Source organism: Oxyura jamaicensis, chromosome 2 (assembly GCF_011077185.1).
Source record: "Oxyura jamaicensis isolate SHBP4307 breed ruddy duck chromosome 2, BPBGC_Ojam_1.0, whole genome shotgun sequence".
Classification (NCBI taxonomy): domain Eukaryota; kingdom Metazoa; phylum Chordata; class Aves; order Anseriformes; family Anatidae; genus Oxyura; species Oxyura jamaicensis.
Window position 1 is genome coordinate 150053856 of NC_048894.1, and position 24098 is coordinate 150077953.

General features: G+C 37.0%; 1 protein-coding gene across 7 annotated transcripts in view; it reads left to right on the forward strand.

Annotated features, from left to right (window-relative positions):
- The first annotated feature begins 230 nt into the window (after nt 1–230).
- EFR3A (EFR3 homolog A) overlaps nt 231–24098 on the forward strand; it is an 81752-nt gene continuing 57884 nt past the window's right edge. The window contains exons 1-4 of one of the 7 annotated variants that reach the window (XM_035317444.1): nt 333–368; nt 3363–3485; nt 6096–6145; nt 11626–11715. In XM_035317444.1, the coding sequence (XP_035173335.1) occupies nt 11703–11715 (13 nt within the window). In that variant the 5' untranslated portion in view covers nt 333–368; nt 3363–3485; nt 6096–6145; nt 11626–11702. Of the gene's footprint in view, nt 369–3362; nt 3486–6095; nt 6146–11625; nt 11716–20524; nt 20694–24098 lie in introns of those variants that run through there. The other 6 variants (XM_035317443.1, XM_035317446.1, XM_035317445.1 and 3 more) reach the window with 6 other exon arrangements.

Here is a 24098-nt window from a genome sequence, read left to right on the forward strand (position 1 = left end):
CTCCGTGTGGGGCGGGGCGAGGCACGCCACTTGCCCTGCCCCCTTAGCCTCTGGGCGGTAGCGAGCCTTTGCCGCAAAGGGTGCTGGGAGTTGTGGTCCCTGGCCGCCCCTTTACCGAGGGTTCGCCCTCCTCAGGAGGCTCCTGGGCGCCGGGCTGCCGAGCCGTCCCAGAGGAATTTCTTCCCCTGCTTCGATCCCTCCGTAGTTGCTCCCGTGGAGGGAGCGGTGAGCGGAAAGAGGAGGGCAGGGCAGCCAGAAGGACTACAACTCCCGGCGTGCATCGCCTCCCGAGCAACTTAATGCGGGGGGGGGGGGGGGGGGGGGGGTGAAAATGGCGGCGGCTAAAGTGAGGCGGAGAGGTGGCTGAGGTGAGTCGGGGGCAGCTGCGGAGCGGCCGTTTACCCCACTGCCACCTCCTGGGCCTGCGCTCCTCGTCCCTTCCCTCTCGACGCGTTTGGGAGCAGGGAGGGCACGGCCGGGGGGCTGAGGAGAGGCGGCTGTGAGGGGCTGTGAGGGCATCTCGGGGGCTCTGGGGGCTCTGAGGGGCTCAGGGGGCTGCCTGGGGAAGGGCTCGGAGAGGAGGGACTACCGCGACACCCCCTCAGCCTGTCCTCCTGTGGGCCCCCCACCGTGCTGCTTGCCCCCTCAGGGGGACCCCCAGTTCTAGGAGGCCTTCAGTGGGACGATCATACGTTTAAAAATAATATACCAAAAAAAACTTGCTGTCAGTAGTCACGGATGTGCTCAAATATCCCTGTGCTATCGATCTGCCGGCAGGGAAGGTGTGGGGGAGTGTGGGTTTGAGTTTTTCCCTCGGTGGTCTCCTTCAGGTGGCCCATAACACATCTCGCTGAGCTTTAATTAAACCCATGTAACTAACTGTGCAATAGAACTACGCTGCCACAGCATTCTTAAAGAGCTTCATCTTTTACTCCAAAGCTGTTACATGCTTTGCTGCTGCTGTCAGGGCCTCTGTCATAGCAGTGCCTGGCAGATTATGGTCATTTTAATGGACAGTCATTACCGGATGGATTTACCAGACTGCTATACTTACCAGTAAGTGCGCCGCACGGAGCCATACTTAAGATAATTGAGGTGCAGGTTCCCAAATCCTGTTACTGTGAACTAATTATATTACAACTTCTTTCTTTAAGGTTAATACATCTAGGGAAGTATCCCATAGTACTTTGAGCTGAGATACTAGGAAGACAAAAAAGCCTTGAGTGGATTATGAGATCTCTGTGCTACATTGGAGAATTAGTGGAAAAGCCTGCAGCTGAGAACTGAGGTTATAATTTCTGTATCAAAATCAAGTTAGCTAGCCCACGTTATACCTTGTAAAGCTACAACAGGTGTTTGCTCTGCAAATCGTATAGGAAAGATAAGACCAGAGTAAGATTCAAGGCTTTGGCAAGGCGTGGGTAATCTACTTCCTGAAGTAATGTAATGTACTAAAAATCATTTGGAATGTTTTCTGAAATAACTTTAGTATTCAAGACATCTTGCCAAAAGACTCATGGATGGATGCTTGTTGTGGTTTAACCCGCCGGCAGCTAAACACCACACAGCATTTGCTCACCCTCCCCCCTCCGTCGCTGGTATGGGGGAGAAAAATGGGAAAGTGAAGCCTGTGAGTTGAGATAAAGACAGTTTATTAAGGCAGGGAAATAATAATAATAGTGATAATAGCACTACTACTAATAATGTGTACAAAACAAGTGATGCACAATGCAACTGCTCACCACCTGCTGACCAATGCCCAGCCCAGCCCCCAGCAGCCGGTCCCCCACCCCGGCCAGCCTCCCCTATATATTGTTTAGCATGCCGTCAGATGGTATGGAATACCCCTTTGGCCAGTTTGGGTCAGCTGTCCTGGGTCTGTCCCCTCCCAGCTCTTGCTGCACCCCCAGCCCGCCTGTTGGCAGGACAGAGCAAGGAGCTGAAAAGTCCTTGGCTTGGTGTAAGCACTGCTCTGCAACAACTAAAACATCAGCATGTTATCAGCACTCTTCTCATCCTAATCCAAAACATAGCACCCTACCAGCTACTAGGAGGAAAATTAGCTCTGTCCGAACTGAAACCAGGACAATGCTTTTAAAAATATTGGTAAAATTTTCCTGAGCAGTTGGCAATTTGACTTAAAATCTTGACTGTAGTGCCTTGATGCTTGCAAATGCTTATGCAAAAGTTTTGTGCAAGCTTGTTAATAACACTTACGATATTTTTCTAAAACATTGTTAGAATGGGATTCATTTCCGATTCATGAAAAAAAAAGAGAATTGGAATTTAGCTTGTAATTAATATTTAATTGTAAGGTAACTGTTTTAAGTTGGACATGAAAATGTTTGCAGTTAAAGATGAACATTAACATCTATTTCTGACCCAGACTCGTTTAGGAGAGAAGAACAAACAAATTTTATATTAAATATAAGTGGAAGGAGACATTGCAATATTATTCAGGTTCATCAGCTGAACTTCAACTATAATGAAAGGGAACTGCACTTCTAATCTAAATTGTAAAAAGTACAGGACAGAAACAGCTTTTGTTGGTATCAGCAAAGACTAATTGCAAAAACTAATTCCGTAATGAAATAATACTTGTAAAATTACTGTGATATTTTTAAACAATTTTGAAGATCTTGTTTTCGATATGTAGTAGTAGATCATGTGCTTTTTAGTGGAAAAAGGAAAAAGTGTTTATCCGATGGATTTTTAAGCCACCGCTGGCAACAGATGTACCAAGGCATGGAAATGGTGCCTTTAATTTTGTAAATGAAATGGGTATCAGGTTGAACTATCCTTAAAGAAAGGAGGGAAAGTATTACTCAGGAACACTTATTTAATGTCTCTTGTCCTGAAACCATCTACTCAAGACTGAATTCTGTAAGGTGAGGCAGGACAAATATCCTTTTAGATATGCCTCTTCAGGTAAGCTCTTGTGGGTGAAAAAATAGGGTTGCTGCTTTAATACAGCCAGGTTCGTGTGTGGCATTGCTTCTCTTCCTGAGAAAGCTAATTCAAAATCAGGTTAGGTATGTTCATAGAATTGAACTGGGCTATGTAAATCCATCTCAAATTGCATTTTTGGGAGTTCTGGAAATCGTACTTGGAGCCTAACAGTCTACATTTAAGAATGAGCATGTGACTTCTTAATGTTGCATCTCATTGGCCATTTGCCTATCCACAAAACTAAACTTTTTGACCAATTTTTCAAATAAAAAACATGAGTGGGTGGGAAAACAAGTGATATAAAAACTTAATGTGCAGTGTGTTTTAAAAGTTTCAGCTCATGCCTGCCCAGCCTGCATTGCCTGACTCTCAGAGATGCTTAAACTTGCATTCTCCTTTGTCTTAATTTGCAGACATGGATGGGTGCCCAGCTGACAATGTCATTTTGAATACTCAAAGTCAAGTTAATTATTTATAGTATTACGTAACCAAGTTATGTAATGGTGGACTTACCAAAAGAAAATACAGTACCCTAGGTATGCCAATTTCTGCTTCCTTACCTGAAGCTCAAGGATATATTGCATTTTTGGAAATATGGATCTGATTGTGTTGGACTCAGAAGATAACTTGGCTATTAATACTTTTTCTTCCCTCATCCAGCACTTGTGCATATGAATTTAATTTTAAAAAAACAATCTTTATTAATCAGATTTGGCATGGAACTTTTTTTTTTTTTCTCTCCACTGAATAGAGCCATATACTCTCAAATTACTGTTACAGTCTTCCATGGAAATATGGGTTTTCTGTTTTAGATATTTTACAGAGATATATTTTTTTCTTAAGCCAAAGAGGAAAAAGGTGTTTGCTCTTCTGTTTGGGTATTAGTGCTGTTTATGGAATCTTGGGATAATAACAAATAGTTTCAGCTTCTAAACTGTTCTTTAATTTTGGATCCCATTTTTTTAAAGTAACAACAGTAAGCCAGAGGTAAGCACATCAGGGAGATGATCAGGAACATTCAGTAGAACAAGGTGTACTTTTACTCCTGTGATAGTGCTGCTTCAATCTGCTAGAACAATGGATTTCCTTATCCTTGCCAAATTGTTCATGACCTCTTCAAAACTGAACTGAAAGTGTTTGTTAAGAAAAATGACCCTTATGTGTCACACAAGTGTTGATCTGACTTTTAATATACCATGTACTTAAATGTAAATACATTGTACTTAATTTTTAATTGCTTAGAATTACTGTTATCCTTAGGAAAGCCATACAACTTGTAGTCCTTGGCAGAAAACTAGGTAAGACTCCTAGTTACCTCTTTTGCAAATCCAGGAGTCAGTTGCATTGTGTGTATTGTATGGGTATGTAGCCTTAATTTGCCTCTGGTGGTCGGTAAAATATCACAGAATAGTGTAGACATGTTAAACACTATTCCCTATTTAGGAAAACTAAATGCTGGTTTACCTTATCTTTTTTAAATTATGGTTGAGTTCTAGTTAAAAAAAATCAGATTTTTTTTCCCCTCTCTTGATTTGTAAAATCTAATTCAGTGACAAAACAGCAAAGCAGACTCACAGTGGGAAGCTTCTTATTTTAGTTCAGTTCTGTTCTACCATGTCTGTTACAGGAACTACCAGCATCAGTGGACTGAACTTTGCTCTACGACTAATCAGTCTGTGATTCAACACCTTGTGGGGAGGAAATTGTGGACTCTGTTCTGCATTTAAACATCAGAGTACCTCCATATTGAATTCTTTGGCCCCGTTACAGGTCATAAAGTGATTAAAAAACAGTAAACTATTTAAAAACAGAACCAACAATTTTCTCTTTGAACAGCTGTCTGAAATGTTTAAGCAACTGTCTAGTAATTTCTACTTTAACATCTTCTGAAATTAGTTGACTGACTTAGCAGCAACAGTGATATTGTACTGGCATAGTGTTTTGAGTTCCTGATCACTAGTGACAGTCAGCAAAACGCTGAGTCTTTGTCACTTGACTCCCACAAACCTCTCATCAGGCTCTTTGCATTTTTATGTAGTTCTAATATTTCAGTAAATCTGTCTTCTGTAATCCCTCAGCTAAATTCTGAACTGCACTCTAATTCTGCTTTTCCAGGTTTCTGCGTAACATCACAATCCACATATTTCCGCTTATTAAATTATGCTGCTTCTCCCTCTATCCTAGGAGAGGGACATACAGCCTGATAATAGGACAGGATATTTTAAATAAATTACTTTGAAGCACTGTTTTTAATCATGGTTGCTGTCAGCAAATTGGAACTCCTGGTTGAAAGAAGTATGCAATCAGAGTAAAATTCATTTTTTAGTAACTGTGAACAATGCTTTGGTGTATGATCATTTAAACATACTTGTAACCAAATAAAATGTTTGTTCCAACATTGTCAGTGCCTTCAACAATAATCGTTGCTATATACACATATAAACAGCTATTAGTTGTATTTTTTTCCATGTACATTCTTTTTTTGAAAACAGCAGCACAGTCTGTTTAACTGAGATTTTTATTTATGAAAAGGTATATTTACAAGAAGGATTGCATTTGGTGGTTAATAAAATGTAAATGTGATGATTTAACATAAAAATGATTTGCATTTTAATAATAATTGCTTAAACATATTAGGGTACGTTTATCCCTAAAAAAAAGGTTGTTATGAATTTGTTAATTGCATAAAAATATGTAATCACATCAAAAATATACTGAACAGCCTTTGTTTACAGTACCTTGCTCTCTGGTCTAAGATCTATCTATTTCTTTTTAATAGTGAGCCTTTTTAATGAAGTAGTGCTGTCATTTCCATTTGAAGTAGAAGCATCCTTTAAAGCTATACACCATTCAGCACCCTAAACAGTGGCAGTGTAAAAGGTCATCCCCATAAACACAAGGAAAATGTTTAATTGGGCATCAGAAGCAAGAACAGAATGACAGATTTCAGTAACAGATTTCAAGAGCTGGAAAACCTACATGTAGTCTGGTGAGATGAAACGATATCTGAATTTCTGTGCTAACAGCCTCTGTGATGTTGGAGCTAAGGAATGTGACTTGGATCATTTTTGATAAGTTTCTACATATGTCTGCATGTAAATTGTCTAAAGGTATTGTCTTGACTTACATTTCTGTTTTCTTTATAGGTTATATTTTGTGAAATTGAAGACAGATTCCTGATTAACAATGCCTGCTAGTAAGTATTGTTGCCTTAAGTACCTTAGGATAATGTTTGGGGGGGGGAGGGGCTAAAATTCTAACAAAATTAAAATGGGAAAAAATGATAATCACTTGCTATCATTTTAAAAATATTTAAGATCTTGGTATTACCAGCCTCAACCTCTGTAGATCTCGGTGTATTTTTTCTAAAGGGGCCTCGTAGGGACTCTGCTTTGTCCTTTTCAGTTAGATGTGCACAGTTTAACATTGATGAATTTTATATTTCAGAACATACTTTAAATCATTTTTTCTCAGAAGGATATTTTGATATAGCAATATCTATCTTTGGTAAATTGCAGATACTGTTTATAGTAGGTAGAATTGCTGTTTAGGATATAAAGTGATGAGACAAAAATTTTAACATTTCAACAAATCAAATGAGATTTTTGAAGCAGGTGTTTCTAAGAATCAAATTCTTATTTACTGTGAAGAGTAGCAACTTTCACTAATAAAAAAAATAATACTATTTTTTTTTCTAATTTTTCCTATTGTATACTTAGAAAAATCTGGTCTCTAGCAAAATTACTATCATCAGTCTTTGGATAAAGCAAACTGCTTTATCATCAGAATAAGGAGTTCTTCGTAAAGTTACAGTACAATGGTATTGAGTGTACTTTAATTACAGGTTTCTAATGAGTTTCACAAGTGCTTAATTTCATTGGGAAACATTTGAGGATTTTATTTAGCTGACTTAAGATTTGTAATAAGCTGTTACTACTGGATACTTAAATATCTTACAGTAATTGTTGCGTTACGTGGTCACACCTCTACGAATGTCTAATCTGTAAGTGTGATCATATTTTGATATGGAGTACAGTTTGAACCACTGTCATGTAAAATACTTTAATGTAAGTATTTAGGGTTCTTTTACTTTTCTGGTAAAAAGTTTAAATTATTTCTCTACATAGACATGACTTTATGTAAAGAAATAGTGGAAAATATTTATGTATGCTTTATGTATATATTCAGATTTGAAAGTGCTGGCATAAAGTATTCAAAGTGTACTGTGGCCAAGCTTTTGCAATATCATGAACTGTTGCTGTGTTTCAATTGAAGTTTTTAGTACTACTAAGGCCTCTATCATGATAGTAATTTTTGCTGGGAGCATTTTTTGTTTTTTAAGCAATTAAACTGGAAAAGTAAAATCATTTTTTTCTACACCAGATATGTTTATGTTGAGGGTCATTTTTAACACTATTTAACCTAATGCATGTAGGTAACTACAGGGTCAGGTGGACCTTAAATGAGACCAAAACAACTTTATCTGTAGTGAGGTGTTCAGAACTCTCCAGCCATTTATTTATCTTCTGTGTATATTAGACCTTTTTTTGAGAATATGAGTAAAGAAAGGGAATATAACATGCATGTAGTTCTTACGAAGTAACAGTACTTTATTAATAATCTCACAAAAATGTGACAGATTCTGTAATGCAAGCATTACTTTCTTGCTAGATGTACTTTTTACTGATGTGCAGAGACAGCCCTCAACTTTACTTTTTGGTATGTGGAAGGGAAGGTGTTGTCTACAAATTCAGGCTTCTTAATAGATTCCACAGGATTCTTCTCGGGGCATGTTGAGGAAGCATTGGTTGGTGCTGTAGAGTGTTAACTTTGAAATCATAAATTATTCTTGAAATCTGTAAACCTTCACTGTAAAGGTGGGAACTACCGCTTAGACTTCTCTCGTCCCACACATCAACAAGTCCACTGAGCATCTTTAAGAACAGAATGTGGAAAAGGCTGTGAAATATTTTCAAGAAATGTTTTCTGTTGTGCTAGAATGAGTTCTAATGGAAGTAAATAGTAGGTTATTGTTACAAGGAAAGCTTGATGGAGTTTTCAGATTGTCCTGAGGTATCTTCCAGTCTTGTTCTACTTGCTTTCCTGAGTCTATACCAGTTCCTTGTAAAAGTTTTACACCTTTTTCAAGTATGCTATTGAAAGAATATCAAGGTGTGGAAGTGGTGGTTTGGAAAGTCAGGAAATGCCAGGACACTGGTGTTACGGAAAAACTGCACAAAGAGACTTAGACTTTTCGTGGACTTTCACTCTTCCTGGAGACACTTTAAAAGTCAGTCTGAAGTTATTATACTTCTCATTTCCCTCAATATTAACTGTCCAAAAAATACGCACAAAGTCCAGGATAGTCATAACTGGGATGTTTTATTAAGAGGAGAGAGAGATGAACATAGGTCGTTAAATGGAAAGAACACTGCCTTTGTTTAACCTCATTTGTAATGTATGCTGATCTCTCCAAAAGCTAGCTGTTTGTTACATATTGGGGTAGTCATTTTGGTAATTGAATTTACTGTTTATCAATCCCACATAAGAATATAGACTTGTAGTGCTGCACTGAACCCTTAATAAAATAACGTTAAGGTTTTTGTCTCAATACAGTAATATTTTGGTCATAAAGACAAAATTTTCAATCTGTTTTTTTAATCTTCTGATGTAAAAGTGCTTGGCTTTGGCTAGCCAGGGCATGGCCTTTGTATTGACATCTAGTTTGTAGAGCTATAGTGTAATGCTGTAATTGCTGCAACAATTGTATTTGTTTGTATTTTTGTAAATATTTGTAATTTTTTTTTTTTGTAGCTATAACAATTTTTAGTAATTTGTACAGATAATTTCATCCAACATGTTGCAGAACATGGGTGATTTCAGTGTTTTTGTTGGCTGCATTTGAGTTGAAGTGACACAAATGCTTCTGTTAAGGAAAAAAGCGTAGCTAAATCATTTACCAAAACATTTAAGACTAGTTCTTCAGCATTAAGTTCCAGATGTTTACACTTAAAGAGTTGCTTGAAATACAGCTTGCTAGCTAATGATTTTTTTTTCAGAGAGAGATAACCTACTTACTGGCAGTATTCTCTGACTTAAATTAAATGGTCAACTTAAAGACATTTCATACTAAAGTGAACTTGCTTGGAGTAGAAATGTTAAGTTTGTTACAGGTGAGAATAGGAAGGTATGGGAAGGTATAGCACAGTATAGGAAGGTATTTTACTTGTGATAGCTATGTGCATGGGTATTTCCTTTTTTGTCATCTTTTAAATGACTTACTCTTAATTTCTTTAACATATTTAAATTATATCCTTAATTTTCAAGGCTTTGTTAATAATGATTGTTACGTTGAACTGATCCTATCTGATGATTAGCAGATCACTGTATGACTGCCTGCCTGCCTGACAAGCAAATTCAGAGAGCAAATAAGTAAATGAAAGGATTTTGACAAATGTAATTTGCCCATATTCTTCTATTGAACTAATACTGCAAAATTTAGTAATCCAAACATCCCCTGTACTCTTTGCCAGTTAGAAAGAGACCACTTGATCTAGGAGCTTCATGTATCAGTTACAGGGGAATTCTTCCACAATCTGGTTACAGTTCCTGGTTACAGTGAAGTAAGTTTTGGTAACTTCTGAGTGCTTCCCAAAGTATGCTGAGTATCTTCATTTCTTTTCTTTAAACTATGTAAAATTTTGTTTTCTCAACTGTAAAAATTCCCTGTGGCTTTTTGCCAGTGTATTGTCTATCCAGTGTATTGTCTATCCAGTGTATCCAGTATATTGTCTGGAGAGACAACTAGTCTGCAGCTGCATTGTACTGGTAACATCCGTAGTCTGGGTAATATGAAAGTAAGTAGAAGGTAGAACAGTTTATTAGAGTGATTGTCTTTCTTGTTTCTTGGATGTTGCTGCTTTAAGTTACTTCATAATCTTTATGAAAAAAAATAAAATAAAATAAAAACTTGAAAATTAAAATGCTGTTTTTAAATAGGTCTTCTTTGTTAAGCATATGAAGGAAAACAGCATTTGAAATAGTTACTGGAAATATAAGTGAATTCTTAACTCATGTTAATGTTCTTAACTCTTTTTAAGAGGCATGCAGTGTTTTCATTTTGACTTTCTTTCCTCCACAACAACTTAGGACACTTTAGTTATTTATCTTTCACAATTCTAGGTTTATTCTGTAATAATAAGATTGTTAATAAGAAGGGAAGGTTTACTTCCCTATGAAGTACAGTTCTACAATACCCCATGGTGGATGGAGATGTCTTCCTAATTCTGTCCCCATAAATACTTCATGGGCTAATGCATTCTGGTGTTTGTTTTTTTGTTTGCTTTTTCTTAGCAAAAATTATGTCATAGTTCTAATTAATATCTATGTCCAATCCTTCCACCTAACATACTTTTTCTCATCTGGTGTATGATTCTCATATACCCATGGCACTTTAAAACCCCAAATGGGACCTTCCACATAATGAAATGTTTTTCATAATTGCCTTAATTCATTTTGTATGCAGTAGAAATCCTATTAGCTCTCTAACGGTATTGTTGACTACTTAGAATGGTGTTAAAATAAATACATTATAACACTATAAAATTTTGGCTTTTATGGAAGAATTATATGGGGAATTATCTCAAATCACCATCTGCTCTTGATTCTAGCACCTGAGAGGATGAAGCAGCTCTGTTATTGTTTGTCGCTGGAAGCTCTTTAAATCAAGTCCCTCTTTGAACTGCTTAATCAGACCAACACAGGAACTTGAAAAACAGATGCTAAGGGAAGGTCATCATTTGCGCTACCTTGGCAGTTTGCCATGTGTTAGACAGAGGTCTGTAAAGGAAAAAAGCTGTTTGTCAGGATGTCTGTGACTATTATAACACTATGATCACAAAGTATATAATGGAGTCTTTACATAATAAACAAGCTTTCAATATGTAAACCTTTAGTTACAGATTTTCTTTATCTGATTTTTAGCTGATTGTATTTTCCACACTGAAAAGAAAAAGTAAGAACTCAATGTATCCTTTTATTATGGTGAGAAAAAAAAAAATCTAGGATTTATAGCTAGAAGAATTGGACTTTGTGGCTCTATTTCACTCATGATAACATAAGCAATTTTGTGTGCTAGTGGGCTGGCTGCTTCCATTTTTTTTTAAGGAATCTGTGTGATTTCTTTAAGACCTCTTAATTTTTGAATAGATATTTAATTTGTTGCTTTCTTTTGGCTCTTAATTATCTCCATGTAAGTGTCATCTTAAGCCTGCTTGGGAAGGGGGAATTGCATGCTTCATACATGTGAAAATCACTTGTATTAACACGTTGCAAATAATATCTAGTGCTGCTGTTCATCCCTTCGTTGCCTTCCATTTATTTTGGAACACTCCTAAGTATGGCCAAACGCACATTTTTTCTAATATATTGCTTGTCAAAACCCGGAAAGTACATTTCTTCAGCTGTTGTTAGTTTGGTGTGTGCAGTCTGGGCATATGACTATTGAGTTATAGATAAGAGCTGAACTTAATGCTGTCCACATCAAAGCCTTTATGTGCTTTTAAACTCTATGTAGACACTTCACTAATTGTTAAAAGGTAGCTTAATAGTTTTTTTTTTTTTTTCTTTTTTCCCCCCTCAGGTTTTATTAAAATATTTTATCATTGTTATTTACAGAAATTACTTTGCAACTGGTTTTTCTGTCAGTCGATTAACCTTCATGTGCAGCATTGTTTGCTATTGATTTCTCAATCATGGGACGAAAGGGTAAGAAGTTTGATGCTGTTTATGCATGCGAGTGCCCTGATTTCTTTTTATGCATGACAACAAAGACAAATTGATTTGGGGAGGAGTTGAGTTTTGCACTCTGTGATTAAATGCATGCATCTGTGGAAAGACAGGGTAAACTGTGCTTTCAAAATGTTTTGGCCATCCCTTTACATGGCATATGGACTATCTTTCCTGTCACCATTATGTCACAAGGATACCCAGTGGTGCTCAGAAAATCAGGTACTTAGTGAATTACTGAAGATGGAGATTAACTGTGTATGTGAATCTTGGCTTTCAAGGAGTGCTGTTTTGTTTCTAGAAAATGACATAATTCAAGATTAATTCTTAGAGCAATTAGGCAGGCAGGAGTAGAAAGCTTGGGAAGTAGGTGAATGAGACTTTTCCTTATCCAGAAAGTAGTAGATATCAGCTGATGATCATGTCTAAGGGTGAACAGTTCTGCATTTTTCTGTTTTGAAGGTGCTTAGGGGAACAAAGTACTGCTTGATTCCATATTTTTTGAGTTCATGTCTTTAAAGTATCTTAGTAAATTCTGTTTGTTTGTAGCTGAATGACTCTTACTAGTAACCCAGATAACTCAGACAACACAAACCTTTTGGTACCCATGTAGAGGTCAGTATGAGATTCTCCAGCATAAGGGGTATGTCATAGTTGTTCACATGCCAAAAGTTAAAACAATTACAGAATTCTTGTCTTGGAGAAATATATGTAAGAATCTTAAGACTAGCAACTTAAATTAAGAAACTTCTTAGGTTGCCTACAAGTAAAATACAAAAAGTAAATTAGTTAAATCTATTGATGGATTTTTTTTTTTCCTTGAACGGGTGTTTACATAAGTAAGTGTATTGTGTAGAGTGAATATTGCAGTAGTCTGACATGCATGCTCTTAATTCATAGGAAAAAGTTTCAGGGTAGTTGTTAAGGTAGCCTTTGATAATTTACATGTGCAAATAACCGTGCTCATGAAAAGAACATTACTGAAGGGCAGCTATTTTATACTTAAGAACTCTGGCTTCTTTAAAATATTGAATTATTTTTGTAAACTAGAAACACGGCAATAAAAATTAATATTTTATAAAGATGTGAAAAATCCTGGGCAATTATGTGGCAAAAGATATATATGTGAGTTTAAAATAAGCACATTTTTTAGTTCTTTTTGAATTCAGTGGCTTAAAAAATAATAAAAATACAACAAAAGTAGAAGAAAGGAAAAATAAGGAAAATCATGGCCTCTGAATGCTGTTGAATCTTCATCCTGTTTATCTGTTAAGTGCAATAATTTAAGTATATGAGTTGTGAAAGATCTAATATTTTTTTCTCCATAGTTAGATTTAATTTAGTAGACTAGAACAGTTCCATCCCCATGTTTGCAGGGCAAGAGCTGCCAGCAGTATTCTGCATATTCAGTATTCATAGGAATTTTGTGTGAATGGAAAAAGCAGATGTGTGTGTCTTGGCATGCGTCAGGTCTACTGCAGACCTCTAATCTGGGTGTCTTGCCCTAGCTATAAAAAGAACAGACACAGCTTGCCCAAATAATATAAACAGTTGAAGAGCCTTAGATTTAGACTGGAATTGCCGTTAGTTTATTGTCTTGGCTTTGTCTGGGATAGAGTTAATTTTCTTCATAGGGGCTGGTATGTGCCATGTTTTGCATGTACAAGAAAAATGACGCTGTTAGCACAGCGATGGTTCAGTTGTTGCAGAGCAGTGATTGCACAGAGCCAAGGACTCTACTCCTCCTGCTGCCAGCAAGGTCCCTGGGGGTGCACCAGGAGCTGGAGGGAACACAGCCAGGACAGCTGACCCACACTGGCCAAAGGGATGTCCCATGCTGCATGGTGTTGTGCTGAACAATAAATATGGGCTGGGGGCAGGAGCACTGCTTGGGCATGGGCTGGGCATCAGGCAGCGGGGGGTGAGCAGTTGCACCGTGCATCACTTACTCTGTGTGTGTATGTGGAGAAATATATAAAATTCTCGTTATTTTCCCTTCAATTCTCTCCCCCATTGCTCTGTGCATGTATATATATATAAATATATATATCTACATATAAATGTTCTTATTATTTTCCCTTCAGTTCTTTCCCCAGTCCCACAGGAGGAGGGGGAGGGAGTTAGCAAACAGCTGTATGGTGTTTTGCTGCCTGCTGCATTAAACCACAACACTTACAAATTCAAAGAGCAAAAACCTTAGTTATATTCATTTAGCTTAATTATTTGCAGAATGTTCTTATGTTATATCAAGTCCAAGAGTATTTTTTGTTTTGTTTTGTTTTGTCTGCCAACATGCTCACATATATCTGCTTCTTTGTGTACGATTATAAAGCTGTCTGTCTTCCAGACTGAGCAGTTTGGTGGGAACAGAGTGGTAGCAGAAGAGGGAGGTAGCCTTTATGTAATGAAGATGCACAGAAGAACAATCCGTTGCATATATGCACATATCCTTGTGTACCCCACGGCTGGTTAGAAATTACAGGAGGAGGGAAGCTGCTTTTTAATTAGCTGGGATACATGGTTCTAGACAGAGCCTTCAAGGTGTATATTCCACCACTGGGTTTACTGTTTTGGAGGGAGAAAACCATTCAGAACATAGTGGTAACTACTTTTCAGTTATTCTGGGACATCTGAGTTGAAGCTGGAGCACATTTTTGGAACTAATGGCGAAAATTAACAGTTGCGAGGATTATTTATAATTCAGATTAAACTGAAGGGTTATTTTAAATGTAACTTCAGTCTTACATGTCTGTATTAAAAACTGTTAATAATGAAAAGTTGCTCCATAAACTTCTGTTCGTTTTTTTTTAGCGCAAAGTTGGTCTTCTGTGAGGGCAGGATGAGCTAGAGCAAGGCTGTATTCAGAGAAGAAATCATGTAAAATGATTACAGGCAGGACTGGAGACTTGTTCTTAATAACATGTTTTTTTTTTTTTTTTTTTTTTTTTTAAATTTCTAGCCCCATATAATTGTAATGTTTTATGTGTACATCCACATGTCCAAATGGGAATATCCCTTTTTGTCAATTCTTTTTGAGAAAAGCAAATGGATAGGGACAGACGTGAGCAGGGTGCTTAATTGAAAGCACATTGTATTCCTTAAACAGGCACAGAGGTTTTATCACATCTTGGGCCCTATCTGCATGCAGCCTTGTACAGTGGAAAAAAATCTAATTTATTTAATGTGGCATTAAACTACTTGGATACAGAAAGTTTTGCTTTTAATTAGGAAATGATCTTGAAATTTGTGTATATATTCTGAAGTCTACCACTGAGTATACTTAAATGAGAGTAAATAATTCTTGTTTTTAAAGCTGTCTGGCCATGTTCATATTGTTACTCAGAGTGTTTTAGTAGAAGGAAGGATGCATAGATCGCTTTTGCTTGTCTTGTATATAATTGATTTACTCTGTTAAAATCTAGTTTCCTGAGGTAAATCTACTCACTCCATAAGCTTTGAGGCTTCCAAAAAGAGGCCTGTGAGCCTTGTCAGCACTCTTGAGCATCATTTTCTCTGAGCAGAAAGATGGTCAGAAGTGTAGTATTTTGAGAATTTTTGCCTCTGCAGCTGTGTTCCACCTCATAGTTTAGATGAAGAAAACAAGCTTGAATTCATGTAGTTGTTCTGAGGATTCTAAATTGTAAGGATTAAAAAAAAATGTAGCAGTAGTCACAAAACTTCACATTTCTCTACATTCAGATTTTTCAGTGCATGATGCTTCCAGTGATTATTGCCCAGAAGTCTTGCAACCCTGGTCACTTGGTGACCAATTACTAGCTCATCTGAAGTGAACTTGTTGTCTGTAGGGCAGGTGGTGATCAAAGTTTCCGAACACCATCCTTCAGGATCTCTTCAACCACGGTAAATGTGTAGTATTGACAAAACAGTGCATGTCGTTGGCCTTCATGACCATACACGTGTTGGAACTGTGTCAAGTGCTACCACCTGTTGCTTGGTGTAGGGAAGCTACAGCTCAAAACCAGAAGAGGCTACTGTGTATTACAGATTGCTGTTGAGCAGCAAGGTACATCTATAAACACGTTGGTAACTTTCCCACACATCAGCAGCCTTTCCAGTTTCAAGATTCTGCCAGTGGATTCAAGGTATCTCCTGAACAGCAGAGCTGTTTGTGGTGTTTAGGTGACTGGTTGTGGTGTAAGAGATGCCAAATAATCCACATTTGCTGCAGCCATAACTCTGAGACTAATTGTGCCATTAATTGTACCATTACCACATTTATGATGGAAGCTTTTATAATTTGTTATCACTGCCAGGTGGATGGCTTTTCTCTAGCCCCTACACTGTTATCATCCCATGTCCTAATGCTCTGCCCAGACATTCCTAGCTGGGCTTCTTCAGTCACAGGATCTGCCCTGCATGAACCTGTAGAGGGCTTGACTTCTGTCTGCCATAACTTCAAAGATCATATCCAGACTCATGCTCTTGTACCAGCATCCTTCTGATGCCTTCTTCCCTTCTCCTCTACCCTCAAAACACACATGAATGTGAGGTACTCCACAGGCAATGGATGAGAACGTGAGTATCTGTAGCAAACAGAAGGGACCAGCAAGTGTTCAAACAAGGTAACTTCATTCCTTGCAGGAGGTGATGGCTGTGTCCAGTAATATAGGAGGAAATATAATGGGAGGAGAAGCATGAAAAATCTCATTTAGAACTTGAAACTAGAACAGGGAGTGGGGAGAGTGACACGGAGGAAGGTCTGTCTGTCTTGTCTGGAGCTGGGATTGGGATGGAGAGGTATGAGCAGCTTGAGCATCTGGGAGGGACTCTGTAGTCTGGGCTTAAGTAGCAGTCAGTCATTAAAGCTTGTTGAGGCATTTAGCCAAGTGCCTAGAGACATATTTTTACCTGTAGTGCATTTGATCATGGCTGACTAGAAGGATGATTAGAAGATTCCAGAGGGAAACAGTAGTCTTCTTGGAAAATTTTTGCACTGACACAGCTCAGCTGCTTCTTGGCCACCTTGGAGACAGGCCGTATTGCTGCTCCTCCAGTTACCTGACCAAGCTTTGACCAAGCTTGCCATTGTGTCCTTCCTCTCCTTCAAGCACAACCAGCACCATCTCCTGCAGAATGGTCTTCCAGGTTAGATGATGTTCCTTTCATAACTGCTGCAGGGTGGAAACAAGGTGGGTAGGGGAGGTGATCCAAAAAGCAAGGTGATGAAAAGCAGTGGGACCAGCAGGACAAGGGAGATGGTTGTCGCCCTCTGCTCTGTTCTCGGGTGACCCCAGCTGGAGCCCTGTGGTCCTGTGAATACAGGCTGAGGGAGTTGGTGTTCTTCAGCCTGGAGAAGAGAAGGCTCTGGGGAGACCTTACTACAGGAGAGCTGGGGAGGGACTCTGTCAGGTAGGGTAGGGATAGGAAAAGGGGGAATGGCTCTAAAAGAGGGAAGGTTGAGATTAAATATAAGGAAGAAATTCTTCACTGCTAGCATGGTGAGGCAGTGGAACAAGTTGCCCAGAGAAGCTGTGGATGCCCCATCCCTGGAGGTGTTCAAGGCCAGGCTGGATGGGGCTTTGGGCAACCTCGGCTGGTGGGAGGTGTCCCTGCCCGTGGCGGGGGGGGGAGGGGGGGGGGGACAGGATGGGTTTAAAGGTTCCTTCCAACTCTAAACTGTGCTTTGGTTCTGTGATTGTCCAGAGTTATAATGCAGACAAGTACGTGCAGGCCAGTAGTTTGCCTACATCCCCACTTTATGCTGATTTATGAAACACCTTGCTATGAAAACAGTATTTGTTTATAAACAGGAGTTTTGTGACCTCTTTTTTCCGCCTTCACTGAGTTTCTCACCCAGAACTCATTTACTGCCCACAGACTCCATACTTAAAGCAGGAATGAACATTGTACTTGACCAAAATATTTTTACTACGTATCTGTTACCAGTGCCAGGTGTGATGGGGAAGGGTCAAGGAGATGTGTACAGATGTGTATTTCCAGGTGTGTTTTCTGGAGTGGGAGTGATAGAATTTCCTTTTTCAGTCGTTTCGTTGATAAGAAGTAAATGACCTTGTTGTGGCCAATAGAAATAGAAGTAACACTAAGAACTAAGAAGCAAAATGTGTTGGAAGTGAGAGCTTCTTTCACTGGGACCACATTAATTTTAGACGTTGTTAATAACGTTTTAAAAATAGACAGCTCTGGTAGTATCTCATAGTAAGAAAAGAAGAGGCGGTGTTGGAGAGAACAGAAATGAGCAAGTAAAACAAAGTTCCCATGTGAAAACAACAAAGGTGGGAGAAAGAAGAGACTGTATGGAAACATTGTAGGCAGCGGAACTTGTGAAAAAGAATGTAACCAGAGAACTTGCTGTAATGGAAAACTTCTTTTTAATGGATTAGAAGTCTTTAAAACACACCGTCCCAAAGATAATATCGTCCCTGGGGATTTGTTTTAATTGCTAATGGCTCTGAAAAGAAAGTTTCGCTGAAGAGGCTTAGTGGTAAGCTTTATTTAACTAGATTTTTTTTTTTTTATTTCTTGCTAGTAGCTTGATGTGCATTGTCATTTCTTGTTTTCACAGAAAGCTAATGTTCCAGTTATTTTTGCATGCTTTTTACTTTAGCTTTCTGTACATATCTCCATGTTGATTCAACTAGAGAAGGGTGCATCTTGAAGTCTTACTAAACCAGAATTAGTTTTACTGTAAAAAATATATTCTAGGGAGAAAATTGTTCTGTTATGTTTTGGTTTTGTTTGTTTTTGAATTTCTTTTAAATCGACTGAGCACCAAAATATATTTATTTTTAAATGTACAATTGCCAAACCTAAGTATTGGATGGAATTTTCCACATTCACTGTTGAGTGAGATTTTGCTGTCATGGGAGTCAGAAGTGATGTCAGGTTCTTGAGAAATTGGATCTGCATGTTGGACATTTTCTTTGCGTCTTTTTAGTGGAAAGAGGCTAGAAACCGGCTGTTTAGCGGGCAAATGGCACAAGAGTAAGAGGTGAAGAAAAGGAGAGGTTGATCAGAGGGGTGGGACCTCGTCTGTCTACATGATGAGCCCTCTGTTCTCCCTCAAAGCGCATCAGGGGGACACTGCAATGGCTGATTAGTGTGTCCTTATTGCATTTCTTCCTTTTATAGCAAGGTGAAGAATATTTTTAATTAACTTCCTTATATGGCCAGAATAATTTCCTTGTTCCAAAGTATTTGATCTATTTTAATAGCAGATGGGGATTGTCCTTGAAAATAGTTCTAGCTCTGAATTAAAAATCCATCAACTGATACTGTGAGTTCACTAGCCAGGTATAGTCAGTGTAATGGTTAGTGTTATTTTGCACACTTTCCCCTGTATATTTGAAACAAATTTATGTTTGTGTATATTTACCATTTCAGATGTAAGAAAATAACTAAAACAAAAGTTTAGTATATAAAGGTAAAGCACTCCATTTTTATATACTTGTATTTTAGTATATTGAGCAACTGGATGTAATTTCAATAGTGCTCAGTTTCCGTCTTGATGATAGCAAAATACACATTCATCTGTAGATACAAACTTTAATGTTAATTAGACTTTTTGATAGAACAGGAATTTTTGGAAAATCTTGAGAGATAATAAAAGTCTGAATGACTATAGCCAAACATTGACACATAATAAAAATATTCATTAAGTGAACATGGAATAATTTTTTGTACTGTTAATGCTCTACTGCTAGAAGAGCATTATTAGTAAATGTTTGAAAGAAATTCTAGTGTAAGGTAAATAATACAGTCTAATTCTTTTGTTTTGCTGGGTTTTGATAGAGGAAAATAATTTGGCTGTTTTAAATTTGATGGAGAGAACTAGGTGCTTGATGTTAAAAGCCAGCTTCAAATGTTTTTTTTTTTTACATGAATAAGATACAGCATTGAACACTTAGTCAAGTGCTTTTGACATAAAATTTCTTTGTCATGTGCATTCATCTAGCTCACAGTGTAGGATTTCTCTAGTAAGCTATGTGGTAACAGTTCAGTGTTTTTTCTCAATTTACATGCAGTAAGCAGTAGCTTATCACCTCTACAATTGTAATAATTATTATTTACTGGAAACTATTAGTGGTGAACTTACAAAAAAGAGTACCTTAATTTTCAGAATGTTTAAAAACACCTATATGAAAAGCCTGTATTTGTGTTGTCCAAGTGGATGTAAAATAGAAAATAAAACAATGAAATGATGGAAAGTTGGGGGACGTTCAGCTTCAGAATTGTTGAACACAAAATGGAATTTCTCCTTAATGTATCATACTCTTTGTGAGTTAGGATGTTAAGGAGTTAAATTCTGTAACCCTTGCTTAAATTCAGAGGTTTTATTAGAGATAATGTTAATTTCATTAACCTATTTATATTTGAAGTGTTTTTGTAATCTTAAACACTTCTGTTTAAAAAGCCTTTTTGGTTAGCAGTCTGTCTTTAATAATTTTTTTGTGGTCATTCTTCAACAAGACCAAGGGAGTATGTTTTTCCCGAAATAATTACATCTACAATGATATGTGGCAACTGAATGAACACAGGTTTCTCTGAAACTATACTGATACTTGTCCTGGTAGTCACAGAAGTAAAAAACCTCCATGTTCCAGGGAAGTTTAAGTGATGGACCTGGCTCTCTTCAGTTTCCTTCGATGAGCTGTGAATCCCACGTCAACGATGCGTATTTTCTTTTTCTTTTCTTGTGCCTGGCCTCGTTAACAGAATTTGATACTGAAGTTTTTCACGTGTTTGTTGGCTTTATGTAGATGTCACAGAGCTAATCAGATAAGCTTACAGTATTGCAGAGCCCTCGCGGGAAGTAACTGCTTCTGTGCTAGTGTGAGAGCGCAAATTTCTGAGATCTGAGATCCCGGGGAGTGAAATCCTACCCAGGATGAGGCAGTATGTTCAAGTTCCAACTGTTGAGCAAGAAAAAGCCTATGATTATAATTCCACTTTTGAACCGAGACCATGTATGTGTTTGGGTAGGTGAAATTACCATTTTCTGATTAAGTAGACTATTTCTTCTTATTGATATTGTGTCGAATATATGTCTGTAAAAATAAATACCCTTACAGCTGGTAAATATGTAGTATTTAATGTACAAAATGCAGTTTATGGGATTCTTTTATTATTTTTAAACATGGAAAATCCCACTGTTGCTGAAATAAAAATCAATATTGTTTAGAACTTTTACGTTGACTATCTTATAACAGCATGAACTTCTCTGTAGAAGGCTTTAACCTTCGTATTTACTTGCATAAAATGGCTTAAAGCTGGGAGGTGGTTAAAATGTAGATTATGTCTGACACTGGAAAGAAATTGTCATAGCAGTTTGGGTGAAAAAATGCTTAAACTGGAGCAGGTTCATTTTATGCTGTTTAGTGGCAAAATAGCTTATATGTGTGAGGTGAATCTGTTTATTTCTATCAATTTTATCGTGTTTAAATGTCCATCTAAGAAATAATCGCTTTTCAGTGGCTTAGCTTCTCCCCATCTTTTAAAGCATTCATCTTTCCTGGTATATGTAGTGAAATCTTTAAACATTTATTTATTTTTATTATTTTTTAGTTCAGTCTATTGTTAGCACTTTGTTATCCTACGTTTTTTATTCATAATTTTTATTCATAATTTTTATACCTTACATATATAAGAATATGTTTATATGTTTCCTGATTATTATCAAAATGCTGAGCAATGATAAATAATTTTCCCACTAAACCTGTCTCATGACTTAATTTTTTTGGTTGTATTTTTTCTTCCGTTCTTTGGAGACCCTCTCTCTTAGTTTTTCTGATAGTTCTGTTTAAATTTCCTTACTCAAAACAATAATTTGAGGCTGAAAGCTTTGATAGGTTAGCTCTAGCTTTCTAATATCTGGATGTTCTGTTTAATCAGGAAAAATCTTATAATTCAATTCATATTCATGTAGTTTTTATTTTATTGATGGTAGTGTGCTTTGAATTTTTTTTTTTTCCCTGTCAACTGTACTGTAATTAAATACATAGCAACTACAGAAAATCCAGAAAGGGGGGAAAGATATATTTTTTCAAATCTTATGTAATAAACATATTGTTTGGATTTTTTTGCCTAAAGTTGAGTCTGTGCCATGAATTTGAAGAGCAGTATTAGAACACCACTGAGTTTCCATTAACTGAAACCATTTGGTTAGGCTGGAAGAATGAGCTGGTCCTCTGTTACCTGATATTTCACCCTTCTCTAATGAGTGACTGTCCAGGTTTTATGTTCAATTAACGTGACAACCACGGCTCTTAAATACCATTTACAGACTTATATTGTAGTTCTTTGCAAGGATTTTCTTCTGTCACTGGGAGAGAAACTAACTGTAAAAGTGTGTTACCATATCTTCTGTTCTTACGATACTTTAGATAGCTGTAGAAAAATCCTGTAGTACACTTACTGTAAGAATTTTTTATTGTAACTAATACTAATCAAACACAGCATTTACCTGGGGCCAGTGTTAGTAGCCTGGGAGGCAGGAAAACACAAGGACAAAGGGTGTTCAGACAGGTGCTGAGCTGCATATCTAATTCAAGAAACATCTGACAAGTTTTATTTTGAAGATTTACTTGAATTGCACAATACTAAGTCATATACTAGACACTTAAGAGGTATTCCTATCTTATCACGATTTCACTTGATTTTGAAATGTTAGAAAACATTGTTGTCAATGGAAGAAATTCCTACAGCTGAATCAGATCTGTTTTAAGACAAGCAGGTTTTTAACCTCTTGATTCAGTGATAACTACACTTTCTAATGGCATTTGAAATAACCTTTGATTTTATCTACTTAGTACCTACATCTTTTGTGTAGATTTTACGTTGATTGGACCTCTGTGAGTAGATGTCAATAGAAATAGACACAGGAAGAACTTGACAGTAGTAACAAAGTAGTTTCACAGAGAAACCCCCAATATTGCAGTTGTTTATTGCTTGAGTGTTTTTTGTTTTCATAATTCTGAGGTTGTAAATCTGTTTTCCTCTTAGTGATAATATTCGACTCTAATTCATGAATTGAGTTAAAAGACCTCAAAGAGAACCTAGAGTCAAGGCCTGCTTTCAGAATCATATCTACCTCTCATCATTGCTTCTGGTTAAATAAATTGCAAGTGAAGTTGTCAGACTGTGAGGAGAATTCAGGTTTTTGTTGCAAAAAAATAGCATCAGAAAGCAGGTGGAATAGAGAAGCAAAGTCTACTCATGTAGAGTCTTGTAATAAAAGAGTACAGCAGCAGAAGTCTTCATCTTGAACCTCCCAGATGTTCTGAAAAATATGAGTCAAAACAACTATAGTTTGTTGGATATCTTAAGTAAAGAAATACCAAATCCTGGTATATTTGTCTAATACTTCTTAGTAGGCTGAAAAAATTTCAGATATATTGTAAACAACAGGTATCCCCAAGATAACCTTTATTCTTTTCTCTATTTTGAATTGGCTGTGACTAACCTTTGGTAATTTTACTATTTTTAGCAGAGTTCTATGATTTTTGCATACATAAATGGATATCTTTCATAAGGTATTTTTAAGATACTTAGCTACTGTGAATGCTGTAGGTATTGAGATTTGAAAGACTACTTACGATCCTCGTGCAGAGTTGGTATATTACTATACAGTATATTATTGCTATAGTTTCAGCTCAGTGGCTCTTGTACATCAAAGCTGCTTTAATGTTGATCTGAGATGTGACTAGTGAATTAGTGAGTAATATCTCCACAGAAAAATTTAAAACTGGATTTGTCAAAACACATTCCTTGGGAGTGCACTGTACTGACAAAAGAATAGGATAGATATCTGGAAGCTTTTTTGTGTGTGTGCTGATTTTTTTTGTTTTTGTTTTCACTTTGTGCTATTTTTAATACAAATGAGAATTATTCCAAAGATCTGGTAGTCCTGAATGCTAGATTAAAAAAAAAAAAAAGTACTTCAAAAGTTTCTTCCTAGAATATCTTTTTAAATTAATAGAATTACAAGATACGTGTATTGTTCTGATTATCATTGTATGAGTACAGTATCAGTAGTAGAGTAGAAATGAGGTCAGAAAAATACCATTCTTCACTTCAAGTGACTCTTTTTTTCTGATGCCAAATAAAATAGTGGGATAATGAAGTGGATTACTTGCTTTGTATAGTGTAGCTTATAGCACTTTATATTGTTGCCTGTAAAATGCAATGAAGATTTTATTTCTGAATTTTTAAGAGGAGTAGACATAATGTGTTTTCACTTAGGTTGTGAAATGATAATTTAGAATGAAGGTAGAGCACCGAAGAAATAGTTGTAATTTCTTGATCTTTCTTCATATTTTTAAGTATGGCTTGATGACAGGTGCATTTCTGATATCCAGCATGTGTGCGTATTTTCTCATGTATTG